The sequence below is a fragment of the Salmo trutta genome, chromosome 25 (assembly GCF_901001165.1).
Source record: "Salmo trutta chromosome 25, fSalTru1.1, whole genome shotgun sequence".
In the NCBI taxonomy this organism is placed as follows: domain Eukaryota; kingdom Metazoa; phylum Chordata; class Actinopteri; order Salmoniformes; family Salmonidae; genus Salmo; species Salmo trutta.
The window spans coordinates 43,507,599-43,521,244 of NC_042981.1; the positions used below are offsets into that span (position 1 = coordinate 43,507,599).

Below are 13,646 nucleotides of genomic sequence, written 5' to 3' on the forward strand. Positions count from 1 at the left end.
CTGTTTTAGAGAAATGTTGTCATTGAATAATGTAAGAGCTTTCATTTTCTGCTTATATGTCCCCTTTATTTATCCTATGGTTCTGACATGGTGTACAGGGAGAATACTGTAAGAATGTTCTGAATTCTGTCACTGTACATTTCAGAAGTGCTGAAAAATAGTTATATTGACTATGTCCGTCCTAGCGCGCTTGTTAATGTCCTAATTCGAAATTAGGAATTGCCTCTTATGCGCTCGTCGTCGCCTTATGCTATAGCTTGTACATCTCAATTGTCAGTAGAAACCACATTTGTTTAAGCAAGTCAGCCATGTCAGTAGGCCGTCATTGTAAATAAGAATTTGTTCTTAACTGACTTGCCTAGTTAAATAAAAGGTTACACATATCAGCTATGCTTTTTTTAAAGGCAGTAAATGCAGCTGAATGAACTGTTCACTGCCAGGCAAGGCTCCACTGATAGCCAGGTGTAGCAGTGGTAAGATGTTGGGACTGCTGTTGGGACAGCTTTACGTAGGTCCTAACAGTGTGTGGGCATCGTTTGTCACCATTATAGTGCAATTAATTCATTAATTCTAAAATCACAACTGCAGATGGATTCTATAGCACTAGCTAACTAATACCTCTGTTCCAGGGCATGAATCGTCTGTGCTGTCACTCGCATATCCAATCAAAACCCTGGACCAGAGCTAGCTAATTTATGGTAATACTTAGTATTACCATAAACACTTTAAGAAATTACAAAAGTATTTTTGCTATAACAATCTTGGTTAGTTAGCTATATATTTTTATAGTATACCACAGATAAGAGATTAGCTTGCTATCTACTTACATCTCTTTCCTTGTGCACTTCCTTTGCACTGTCATACATCGGTGCACTTGTCCCCTGAGCTGCCATTCTGACTGCGCTGGGTTGTTACTAGAAAAGACAGTAGACATTAAAAATGTTAGCTAGCTAAACAAGCTCAAGGTAGCTAAAGGAGCCGAAAATGTATGCAATACCAGTCAAAAAAACCCTTGAATGAGTAGGTGTGTCCAAACTTTTGACTGGTAATAAAACACAGCAAAATTTCATTTTTGATGTCACTGGGCATTTTAAACTGCAAAATTGTATTATGTCCCATGGCAAAATATGTAGAATTGCAGTAAATGAATATTAAAGCGTAAATGTTTCTCTCCGCCGTCAAGAAGGGTGCAACTAAAATGTTTTGCCACGAGGTGGGGGCCCCCCAAGCAAATCTTGCTTAGTCCCCCCTAAAGGCTAGAGCTGGCCCTGCCCATATACTAACAAAATCAACAGTCTTCATCTCTCTATGGAGTTTTCTCAAAGATAGCATCTAGTGAACTTCGTTACAACAACAACAAAGCGGTATAGTTACTGAGCAAGATATTAAATTGCATTTACTCTATGTTGAGGGACGGTATGAGATCCACTGGGCAAAATCTGGTTCAATCAACGTTGTTTCCACGTCAATTGAACAAAAAAAATGCGATGTGATGATGCTGAATCAATGTGGGGAAAAAAGTAATCAATGTTCGGAAATTCTACATTTTTCACCCTAAATCCAATCACATGGTGACATGTTATATTTTTTTCACTTTGAATTCTGGTTAGTTGACAACTCAACCAAATGTAAATAAAAACTAGATCTAATTAATGTTTGTTGAAATTTGTATTTGTCTATATTCGTCTTTTTTCTTTATATATATTTTATATATATTTTTTTCTGTTTATATATTTTGATATGTTTAACACTTTTTTGGATACTTCATGATTCCATATGTGTTATTTCATAGTTTTGATGTCTTTCAATATTATACAACAATGTAGAAAATAGTCAAAATCAAGAAAAATCCTGGAATGAGGTGTGACCAAACTTTTGACTGGTACTGTAATGGTAGTGATGGTTGCTAGACTAGCAGTTTGAATTTAGCTAGCCAATACTTTTAGCTCTGACATTAAACATATTTCAACAATGTAACTAGGCACATTAGCTTACCTTATCTATTGTTGTATTGCTTAGTAGACACTCCGTCTGGTCCTCATGCAGTTGCAGGGGTGAATGTAATGTTATTCCATGTGGGTGGGGGGCGTCCACATAGAAACGAACGTCCACATATGCGTCAAGCATGAAAGATACGGTAGCTAGAAGTGAAATCTATCTGCGACAACGCCATTCAAATAATGCGTCAATTCCATTCAAAACACAATAAAAAAATGTAACCTGGCCCTTTGCATGCATCAGCGATAATGGATTGTTTGGTTAGAAAACTCATTTGCATGGTCTATTGTATTTACAGTTGGCATCCAATCTGTTATTAAAGGAAAATGAAAGTTCACATGAACCAGAAGGCATTTCTGCCCCCCCAAAAAAAGCATTTTGATTAAAAAAAGGTTATGTTCAATTGGCTCTCCTGTGAAGTAGTGACCCGCGACATATGCCTAGTTTCCTGAAACGAGTCACATATGCAAGAAATGTGGATGGAAGATGAAGATGGTGTTTTACCAGTGCACAGACAACTTAATCTGGTAAATCAGCTAGCATTAGCTGTATGAATCAACTGGAAGCGAGTGTTATTTTATTTTATTTTTAAACAATGCTTAATTTAAATAGTAATGAGAACTATATGCTACTCAGTACATGTAGCCTATGTAATAATGTAGTAGCGTCTGTTTCTGTACTGCGTAGCCTATAGTTCTCATTCCTATTTTGTTACAGTGTCTAGTATACCAGGGCCAGGTCAGGTGACAAACACTCGGTGTAACGTTATTAGGTTTGTCTTTGGTGACATCAATGGCGGAGTGCTCCAGGTAATGCAGTAGCCGAACGCCATGCAGATGATTAAGGAAGTGCATGAGGACTGTGTACATTTTCTACTGGTCCCACTCCAGCCTTCACGTGGATGCAATATATACACAGGTATACCTGGCTACCCTACCACTTGTAATTTGATTCCTTCAGAAGGCGTTCATATCCCTTGACTTATTCCACATTTTGTGTTACAGCCTGAATTAAAAATTGATTAAATATATTTTGTTTCTCACCTATCTACCCACAACACCCCATAATGACAAAGTGAAAACATGTTTTAGACATTTTTGCAAATGTATTGAAAATGAAATACAGAAATATCTAATTTACATAAGTATTCACACCCCTGAGTCATTAAATGTTAGAATCACCTTTGGCAGTGATTACAGCTGTGAGACTTTCTTGGATAGTCTGTAAGAGCTTTGCACACCTGGATTGTAGAATATTTGCACATCGTTATTTAAAAAATTCTTCAAGCTCTGTGAAGTTGGTTGTTGATCATTGCTAAACAGCCATTTTTAAGTCTTGCCACTGATTTTCAAGAAGATTTAAGGCAAAATTGTAACCAGGCCACTCAGGAACATTCAATGTCATCTTTGTAAGCAGCTCCAGTGTATATTTGGCCTTGTGTTTTTGGTTATGGTCCTGCTGAAAGGTGAATTATCACCCTGCGTCTGTTGGAAAGCAGACTGAACTGGGTTTTCCTCTACGATTGTGCTTGTGCTTAGCTCTATTCTGTTTCTTTTTATCCTAGAAAACTCCCTAGTCCTTGCCGATGACAAGCATATCCAAAAACTGATGCAGCCACCTCCAAGCTTCAAAATATAAAGAGTGGTACTCAGTGATGTGTTGTGTTGGATTTGCCCCAAACATAATGCTTTGTATTCAGGACATGAAGTTTTACTTTAGTACCTTACTGCAAACAGGATGCATGTTTTGGAATATTGTTAATCTGCACAGGCCTCCTTCTTTTCAATCTGTCATTTAGGTTAGTATTGTGGAGTAACTACAGTGGGGGAAAAAAGTATTTGATCCCCTGCTGATTTTGTATGTGTCACGTCCTGGCCAGTATAAGGTTAATTGTTTTTGTAGTTTGGTCAGGACGTGGCAGAGGGTATTCGTTTTATGTGTTTCGGGGTGGTGTGTTTTGGTGAAGGGGCATTTGGTTTAAGTATTCCGGGGTTTTTGGGCACTGTTTGGTTTTCAGTTATTCTATGTCTAGTCTAGTATGTCTGTTTCTATGTTTGGTTAATTGGGGTTGGGACTCTCAGTTGAAGGCAGGCGTTGTCTATCTGCCTTTGATTGAGAGTCCCATATATGAGGGTGTGTTTGTGTTTGTTATTTGTGGGTGATTGTTCTGTGTTGAGCTTTGCTTGGCCAGACTGTTTGTAGTTGTTCGTTCGGTCTTTTGTTTTGTTATTTTGTACGTTCATTTTTGGAAGTTAATAAATCTCAAGATGAGCATACACATACCTGCTGCGTTTTGGTCCTCCTTCACCGACGACAACCGTGACAGAATCACCTACCACTCAAGGACCAAGCAGCAGAGGAAGGAGCAGAAGGAATTCGAGTTGGACTGGCGGGAGAAGTGGACCTGGGAGGAAATTCTGGACGGGGCCGGACCTTGGCATGAGGCTGGGGATTATCAGCGCCCGCAGTGGGAAATTGAGGCAGCCAAAGCAGAGAGGCGGTGGTACGAGGCCATAGACGCGCTGAGGGAGAAGCACGAGAGGCACCCCCAAGAAATTTTTTTTGGGGGGCACACAGGTAGTTTGGCTAGGCGTAGGAAGAGCCGGAAGCCAGCTACCCGTGGTTATATGGAGGAGCGTATGGGGTGGAGAGCGCTATGTTCCGCTGAGAAGCGCACTCTCTCACCCATACGCACGCACAGTCCGGTGCGAGTGATTCCAGCCCCTCGCAGGTGCCGTGCTAGAGCGGGCATCCAGCCTGGTAGGAGGATGCCTGCGCAGCGCATTTGGTCGCCGGTACGCCTCCGAGGACCAGGCTACCCAACTCCCGCTCTACGCACGGCTACCATCAGGCCCCTGCACAGCCCAGTCTGCCCTGTACGAGCACCCCGCTCGTACAGGGCTACTAGTTCCATCCAGCCAAGGCGGGTTGTGCAGGAGGTAAGATCTAGACCGGCTGTGCGCCTCCATAGCACTGGGTTTCCAGCTCCTGTCTCTCGTGCGGACCCGGAAGTGCGTCAACCCAGTCCGACTCGTCCTGTTCCCGCTCCCCACACTAGCCTTCAAGTGTGTAAACCCAGCACCGCCAGTCAACAGTCGTCAGAGCTGCCCGCCAGTCAACAGTCGTCGGAGCTGCACGCCAGTCAACAGTCGTCGGAGCTGCCCGCCAGTCAACAGTCGTTGGAGCTGCCCGCCAGACAACAATCGTCTGAGCTGCCCGCCAGTCAACAGTCGCCGGAGTGGCCAGACTGCGCTGAACTGCCGGAGTGGCCAGACTGCGCTGAACTGCCGGAGTGGCCAGACTGCGCTGAACTGCCGGAGTGGCCAGACTGCGCTGAACTGCCGGAGTGGCCAGACTGCGCTGAACTGCCGGAGTGGCCAGACTGCGCTGAACTGCCGGAGTGGCCAGACTGCCCTGAACTGCCGAAGTGGCCAGACTGTCCCGAGTTGCCAGACTGCCCAGACTGTCCCGAGTTGCCAGACTGCCCAGACTGTCCCGAGTTGCCAGACTGCCCAGACTGTCCCGAGTTGCCAGACTGCCCAGACTGTCCCGAGCTGCCAGACTGCCCAGACTGTCCCGAGCTGCCAGACTGCCCAGACTGTCCCGAGCTGCCAGACTGCCCAGACTGTCCCGAGCTGCCAGACTGCCCAGACTGCCCAGAACGGCCTGAGCCGGAGCCACCTCCAGAAATAGGTGGGTTGGGGAGGGGGGTTGTAGCACAGTGCCGTCGTTGACGGCAGCCACCCTCCCTTCCCTCCCTTTAGAAAAGGGGAATTTTTCTTTTGGTGTTGCTTGGGGTTATTTTTTGTTAAGGTGCTTCCGGGGTAGCACCTTTAATGGGGGGGGGGTACTGTCACGTCCTGGCCAGTATAAGGTTAATTGTTTTTGTAGTTTGGTCAGGACGTGGCAGAGGGTATTCGTTTTATGTGGTTCGGGGTGGTGTGTTTTGGTGAAGGGGCATTTGGTTTAAGTATTCCGGGGTTTTTGGGCACTGTTTGGTTTTCAGTTATTCTATGTCTAGTCTAGTATGTCTGTTTCTATGTTTGGTTAATTGGGGTTGGGACTCTCAGTTGAAGGCAGGTGTTGTCTATCTGCCTTTGATTGAGAGTCCCATATATGAGGGTGTGTTTGTGTTTGTTATTTGTGGGTGATTGTTCTGTGTTGAGCTTTGCTTGGCCAGACTGTTTGTAGTTGTTCGTTCAGTCTTTTGTTTTGTTATTTTGTACGTTCATTTTTGGAAGTTAATAAATCTCAAGATGAGCATACACATACCTGCTGCGTTTTGGTCCTCCTTCACCGACGACAACCGTGACAGTATGTTTGCCCACTGACAAAGAAATGCTCAGTCTATCATTTTAATGGTAGGTTTATTTGAACAGTGAGAGACAGAATAACAAAAAAAATATTGAGAAAAAAACGCATGTCAAATATGTTATAAATTGATTTGCATTTTAATGAGGGAAATAAGTATTTGACCCCCTCTCAATCAGAAAGATTTCTGGCTCCCAGGTGTCTTTTATACAGGTAACAAACTGAGATTAATGTAAAAAGCTGGTTTTTGATATAAATATGAACTTGATTGAACAAAACATGCATGTATTGTATAACATAATGTCCTAGGGGTGTCATCTGATGAAGATCATCAAAGGCTAGTGCTGCATTTAGCTGTGGTTTGGATTCATGTGACATTATATGCTAGCTTGAAAAATGGGTGTAAAATAGTCATATGTTTGAAAAATTGAAGTTTTTGTATTTTTGAGGAATTTGTAATTCGCTCCACGCCCATCATTGGCTATTGGAGCAGGTGTTCCGCTAGCGGAACGTCTAGATGTAAGAGGTTAAATAAGGGTTAATAAAAATAAAATAAATAAAACCTGAGCTCAATTTCGAGTCTCATAGCAAAGGGTCTGAATAATTACATTATTGTGTGTAGAATAAGGTGTATTGTAACAAAATGTAAAAAAAGTCAAGGGGTCGGGAATACTTTCCATCTACAGATATTCAATAAACTATTTGTAGACTGTCAGCAGCATTTCCACAGCATGTCTTTAGCCTTTCAGGAGCACCACAACAGTATACAGACACTTTCTTGTTGATAGTCAGCAGACATACAGTTGAAATGTTACTGATAGTATGTAGAGCATCTACAGATGGACCATCCAAATAAAGTGTTACCAAAAATATATGCGCTGCATTAAAACAGCCAAATAGGTCAACTCTTTGAAAGGGAGGTGGCGGGGTTGCTGGATGACATTTGAAATGAGGCGAGAATCTGAGAAAGGGAATAAAAAAGAAGATTGGGCTCAGATAGGATTCTGGCTTTCGTTTGTTGAGCTAGTGGCCTTTGGAGGCAGGCTGCAGTGGAACTGACAGCGTTGTCGACAGCAACAGCGTTGCCGGTGGTAACATGGCATTGCCGTGGAGACAGGTCAGAGTGAAGGGAGATAACAGAGTCCTCTGACAGGTCAATTTGAAGTGAATGCCTGAGATGTGTCACCCAGCGAGGGAATAACAAGACAGATAGACAGTGTAACACACGGAGGAGAGGAGCAAGGGAGTGAGAGATGTACATCAGTGGAGGGAGAGAAAATAAAGAGAGTGAGGGAATGGCTAGAGACAGAAGGAAAGAGGAGATGGAGTGATTTAAAAGGAAGGGGGAGAGATGAAGTGCGAGGCTGAAAGAGAGGGTGATGGAGGGAAATGGAGAAGGGGAGTGAGAGATGAGAAATGGAGGAGGAGGAAAGTGGGAATGAGAGAGGACGAGATGGAGTGTCTGTGTATGAAAGATGGGAGGGGGAGGAGAGTGAGGTGGAGTGAGCTTTAGCGAGACAAGGGATGAGCAAGTGAGGGATGGATTCACACAGAGAAAAGGGGAGATTTAAGTAGAGAGAGGTGTGGTATGGGGTGGTCTAGTGGTTAAAGAAATTGTTTGGGATTTTGGCAATGAAGCCCTTTATCTACATCCCCAGAGTCAGATGAACTCGACTGCTTTGTCTTCTACTCACTTCAGGCCTTCACTTCACGCCTTCTACACCGTCTTGTCTCTTCATTAAAAACACACACCAAAAAATGAAAGAGGGGTGTAGAAAAGGGGTAGTGAGGAAAATGTTTCACTTACTGGTGCCGATGGTGAGGAGAAAGGTGACAGAGCTATCAGGGATTTCACACACGTTGCGAACGGACACCTGGCACGTGTAGTTGGCAAAGTCCTTCAGCCTCAGGTTCTTCAGCTTCAGCACCTTGGTCTCCCCCTGTGTGACATAAAACATTGACTGGTTACACAGATATCAGTAACAGACCCTGACTGACCGCATGTGAGTATTCTTCACAAACACACATGCATATGTGCACAAACATAGTACAGTTACACAATCTCTTACACACACCATAAATACCCTTTTACACATGTTGGTACATTCATTAATGCACTGTCATTTGAACACGGTGTATACACTCACACACACACACACAAACACGCACTCCTACACATGCAAATCTACAAAATAAATATAATCTCTCTCAGACACAGCACACACACTCTCAGAAAAAAAGGTTAGATTTGTTCTTAAGGGGGTACAAACGCTTGTCACTGTAGTGGTACCCTGTAAGGTACTGTACGTCCTTTGTACCTTTCAGTTTCATGTTTTATTAGTAGTATGTACTGGATACATAGGGTAGACACCGTCCAACAAACTGCTTACTTGCGGGTTCATTCTCAACAATGCAACAACAATAAGAAATAATAAACGATAAGAATACGAACAAAAAGTAAATGGCTCAATTTATAGTCCAGTATTTACACGTGTTTTGGGAAAGTGGGGATTGGGGTGCAAGTGTTTAAATTGTGCAGTATTTAGCAATACTAATAATAATTTCGTAGCAGCAGTTGTGATGTGTGTAGCATGAATCTATATGTGTGTGGATGAGTGTATATCTGTGTGGGTCAGTGCGGAGAGTCAGTGCATGTGGTCAGTCCAATTCACGTGTTCATTAGTCTGATGGCTGTAGATAAAAGGTATCAGACCTCATGCTCCGTTGTTATAAGACCTCATGTTCCAATACCGTCTGCCTGAGGGTAAGGAAGTGAACAGCTCGTGGTTGGTGTGTGTGGGGTCTTTGATGATGCTGCGGTCCTTCTTCAGGCACTGTTTCGAGTAGATCTTCTGGATGAGTGGGGTCCCAGGGATGTTCTGGGCCTTCTTCACCACCCTCTGGAGATCCTTGCAGTTGTGGATGGAGCAATTCCAGTACCAGGCCATGATGTAACCGGTCAGGACGCTCTCGATGGTGCAGAGGTAGTATTTAGAGAGGACATAATTATTATTATTTTTAGCCGCCTTAAAAAGTAGAGACGCTGTTGCGCCTTCTTGACAAGAGTGGTGTGTGGTTGATCCATTTCAACTTGGCTTATTTATTCCCTTTGCTATGAGACTCGAAATTGAGCTCAGGTTTTATTTATGTGAATGAACCTTTATTTAACCTCTCTGGGCTAGGTGGGACGTTTGCGTCCCACCCTAGTCAACAGCCAGTGGAATCCCGTGGCGCGATATTCAAATACCTTAGAAATGCTATTACTTCAATTTCTCAAACATATTACTATTTTACACCATTTTAACCTGTTAGGGCTAGGGGGCAGTATTTACACGGCCGGATAAAAAACGTACCCGATTTAACCTCTATGGGACCGGCGGGACGAATTCGTCCCACCTACGTAACAGCTAGTGTCATCCTGTGGCGCGATTTTTAAAACGTTTGAAATGCTATTACTTCAATTTCTCAAACATATGACTATTTTACAGCTATTTAAAGACAAGACTCTCGTTAATCTAACCACACTGTCCGATTTCAAAAAGGCTTTACAACGAAAGCAAAACATTAGATTATGTCAGCAGAGTACCCAGCCAGAAATAATCAGACACCCATTTTTCAAGCTAGCATATAATGTCACAAAAACCTAAACCACAGCTAAATGCAGCACTAACCTTTTATGATCTTCATCAGATGACACACCTAGGACATTATGTTATACAATACATGCATGTCTGTTCTATCAAGTTCATATTTATATCAAAAACCAGCTTTTTACATTAGCATGTGACGTTCAGAAAAAGCATACCCCCCGCAAACTTCCGGGGAATTTACTAACAATTTGCTAAATTACTCACGATAAACGTTCACAAAAAGCATAACAATTATTTTAAGAATTATAGATACATTACTCCTCTATGCACTCTATGTCCGATTTTAAAATAGCTTTTCGGATGAAGCACATTTTGCAATATTCTAAGTACATAGCCCAGCCATCACGGGCTAGCTATTTAGACACCCGGCAAGTTTAGCCTTCATCAAAATCATATTTCCTATAAGAAAAATGGTCTTACCTTTCCTGTTCTTCATCAGAATGCACTCCCAGGACTTCTACTTCAATAACAAATGTAGGTTTCGTCCCAAATAATCCATCGTTATATCCAAACAGCGGCGTTTTGTTCGTGCGTTCTAGACACTATCAGAATGCTAAATCACGGTCGTGCGCATGGCGCAGAACGTGACAAAATTCTAAATATTCCATTACCGTACTTTGAAGCATGTCAACCGCTGTTTAAAATCAATTTTTATGCCATTTATGTCGTAGAAAAGGGATAATATTCCGACCGGGAATCTGCAATTAGCTAAACAGCCGAATGAAAATACTCCACGGGGGCGAATTGCGCACGCGCCTAATTCAATGGTCCTCTGATGCGACACTTGGAAAAGGAGATAATGTGTTTCAGCCTGAGGCTGCCTCGTCATCATTCAGGTTTTTCCCGGGTTCTGAGAGCCTATTGGAGCCCTAGGAATTGTCACGTTACAGCTAAGATCCTTACTCTTCAATAAACAGAGACAAGAAGAACGACTCCTTGTCAGACAGGCCACTTCCTGCATGAAACCTTGTCAGGTTTTTGCCTGCCATAGGAGTTCTGTTATACTCAGACACCATTCAAACAGTTTTAGAAACTTTAGGGTGTTTTCTATCCAAACCTGAACAATAATATGCATATTCTAGCTTCTGAGTTGGTGTAGGAGGCAGTTAAAAATGGGCACATATTTTTTCCAAAATTCTCAATGCTGCCCCCTAGCCCGTAGAGGTTAATCTGGTTATTACTCCTGCCCAGAAACTAGAATATGCATATAATTATTGGCTTTGGATAGAAAACACCCTAAAGTTTCTAAAACTGTTTGAATGGTGTCTGTGAGTATAACATAACTCATATGGCAGGCAAAAACCTGAGAAGATTCCAAACAGGAAGTACCCTCTCTGACCATTCCTTGGGCTCTGTTTAAAGAAAATGTAGGGTTCTTTGCTGTAACGTGACACTTCCTACGGCTCCCATAGGCTCTCAGAACCCGGGAAAAAGCTGAATGATGTAATTCCAGAAGCTGGCTGAAAAAATGTTTGCGCATTTGGATGGTGGTCGATCAGAGGGCCATCAGACTGAGGCTCGTTCACGAGGGGATCCCATGCTTTTACTTTCTCTCTCTTTGAACGTAAACACGCTTTCCCGGTCGGAATATTATCGCTTTTTTAGGAGAAAAATGGCATAAAAATTGATTTTAAACAGCGGTTGACATGCTTCGAAGTACGGTAATGGAATATTTAGAATTTGTTTGTCACGAAATGCATCGTGCGCGTCACCCTTCTTTACCATTCGGATAGTGTCTTGAACGCACAAACAAAACAGAGGATATTTGAACATAACTATGGATTATTTTGAACCAAACCAACATTTGTTATTGAAGTAGAAGTCCTGGGAGTGCATTCTGACAAAGAACAAAGAACAACAAAGGTAATAACATTTTTCTTATAGTAAATCTGACTTTGGTGAGTGCTAAACTTGGTGGGTGTCTAAATAGCTAGCCGTGATGGCTGGGCTATCTACTGAGAATATTGCAAAATGTGCTTTCACCGAAAAGCTATTTTAAAATCGGACATGGCGAGTGCATAGAGGAGTTCTGTATCTATAATTCTTAAAATAATTGTTATGTTTTTTGTGAACGTTTATCACCGGAAGTTTGCGGGAAGTATGCTAGTCCTGAACGTCACATGCTAATGTAAAAAGCTGGTTTTTGATATAAATATGAACTTGATTGAACAAAACATGCATGTATTGTATAACATAATGTCCTAGGGGTGTCATCTGATATAGATCATCAAAGGTTAGTGCTGCATTTAGCTGTGGTTTGGATTTATGTGACATTATATGCTAGCTTGAAAAATGGGTGTCTGATTATTTCTGGCTGGGTACTCTGCTGACATAATCTAATGTTTTGCTTTCGTTGTAAAGCCTTTTTGAAATCGGACAGTGTGGTTAGATTAACGAGAGTCTTGTCTTTAAAATGGTGTAAAATAGTCATATGTTTGAGAAATTGAAGTAATAGCATTTCTAAGGTATTTGAATAACGCGCCACAGGATTCCACTGGCTGTTACGTAGTTGGGACGATTTTGTCCCACCTACCCTAGAGAGGTTAAAGACAAGTCTCTCGTTAATCTAACCACACAGTCTGATTTCAAAAAGGCTTTACAACGAAAGCAAAACATTAGATCATGTCAGCAGAGTACCCAGCCAGAAATAAACAGACACCCATTTTTCAAGCTAGAATATAATGTCACAAAAACCAAAACCACAGCTAAATGCAGCACAACCTTTGATGATCTTCATCAGATGACACTCAAAGGACATTATGTTATACAATACATGCATGTTTTCTTCAATCAAGTTCATATTTATATCAAAAAACAGCTTTTTACATTAGCATGTGACTAGCATTCCCACCGAACACTTCCGGTGAATTTACTAAATTACTCACGATAAACGTTCACAAAAAACGTACAAATTATTTTAAGAATTATAGATACAGAACTCCTTTATGCAATCGCGGTGTCCGATTTTAAAATAGCTTTTCGGTGAAAGCACATTTTGCAATATTCTGAGTAGATAGCCCGGCCATCACAGGCTAGCTATTTTGACACCCACCAAGTTTGGTACTCACCAAACTCAGATTTACTATAAGAAAAATTGGATTACCTTTGCTGTTCTTCGTCTGAATGCACTCCCAGGACTTCTACTTCAACAACAAATATTGGTTTGGTTCCAAATAATCCATAGTTATATCCAAATAGCGGCATTTTGTTTGTGCGTTCAAGACACTATCCGAAGGGTGACGCGCCGGCGCATATCGTGACAAAAAATGTCAAAATATTCCATTACCGTACTTCGAAGCATGTCAAACGCTGTTTAAAATCAATTTTTATGCGATTTTTCTTGTAAAATAGTGATAATATTCCGACCGGGAGTCGTTGTTTTCGTTCAAAGACTGAAAAAGTAACATGGACTCTTCATGTGCATGCGCGCACCCGTCTCATTGTTCTCAGATTGTTTTCTGAAGTTTTAATTAAACACGTGAAATTCTTTTGATAGGGAATGTTCTAGGAACCTGGGATACAAAAGGTAGATCAAGTTCTTAGCTTTCATTTGTCTAATGTAGTAAGGAACACGGTTCTGAAAGGGAGGTATGACTTTTGACCCCTCTGGTGACTTTTCCTTTGAGGTCTGATCAGCCGCATTGAAAAGCCATTTGGATAGTGAATTTAAGGCCATTGGTGATATTA

General features: G+C 42.0%; 1 protein-coding gene across 1 annotated transcript in view; it reads right to left on the reverse strand.

Moving 5' to 3' along the window:
• LOC115162606 (MAM domain-containing glycosylphosphatidylinositol anchor protein 1-like) overlaps positions 1 to 13,646 on the reverse strand; it is a 367,347-nt gene that overhangs the window by 168,887 nt on the left and 184,814 nt on the right. Inside the window, exon 6 of the mRNA XM_029714070.1 lies at positions 8,117 to 8,249. Coding sequence (XP_029569930.1) covers positions 8,117 to 8,249 — 133 coding nt within the window. The remainder of the gene's footprint in view (positions 1 to 8,116; positions 8,250 to 13,646) is intronic.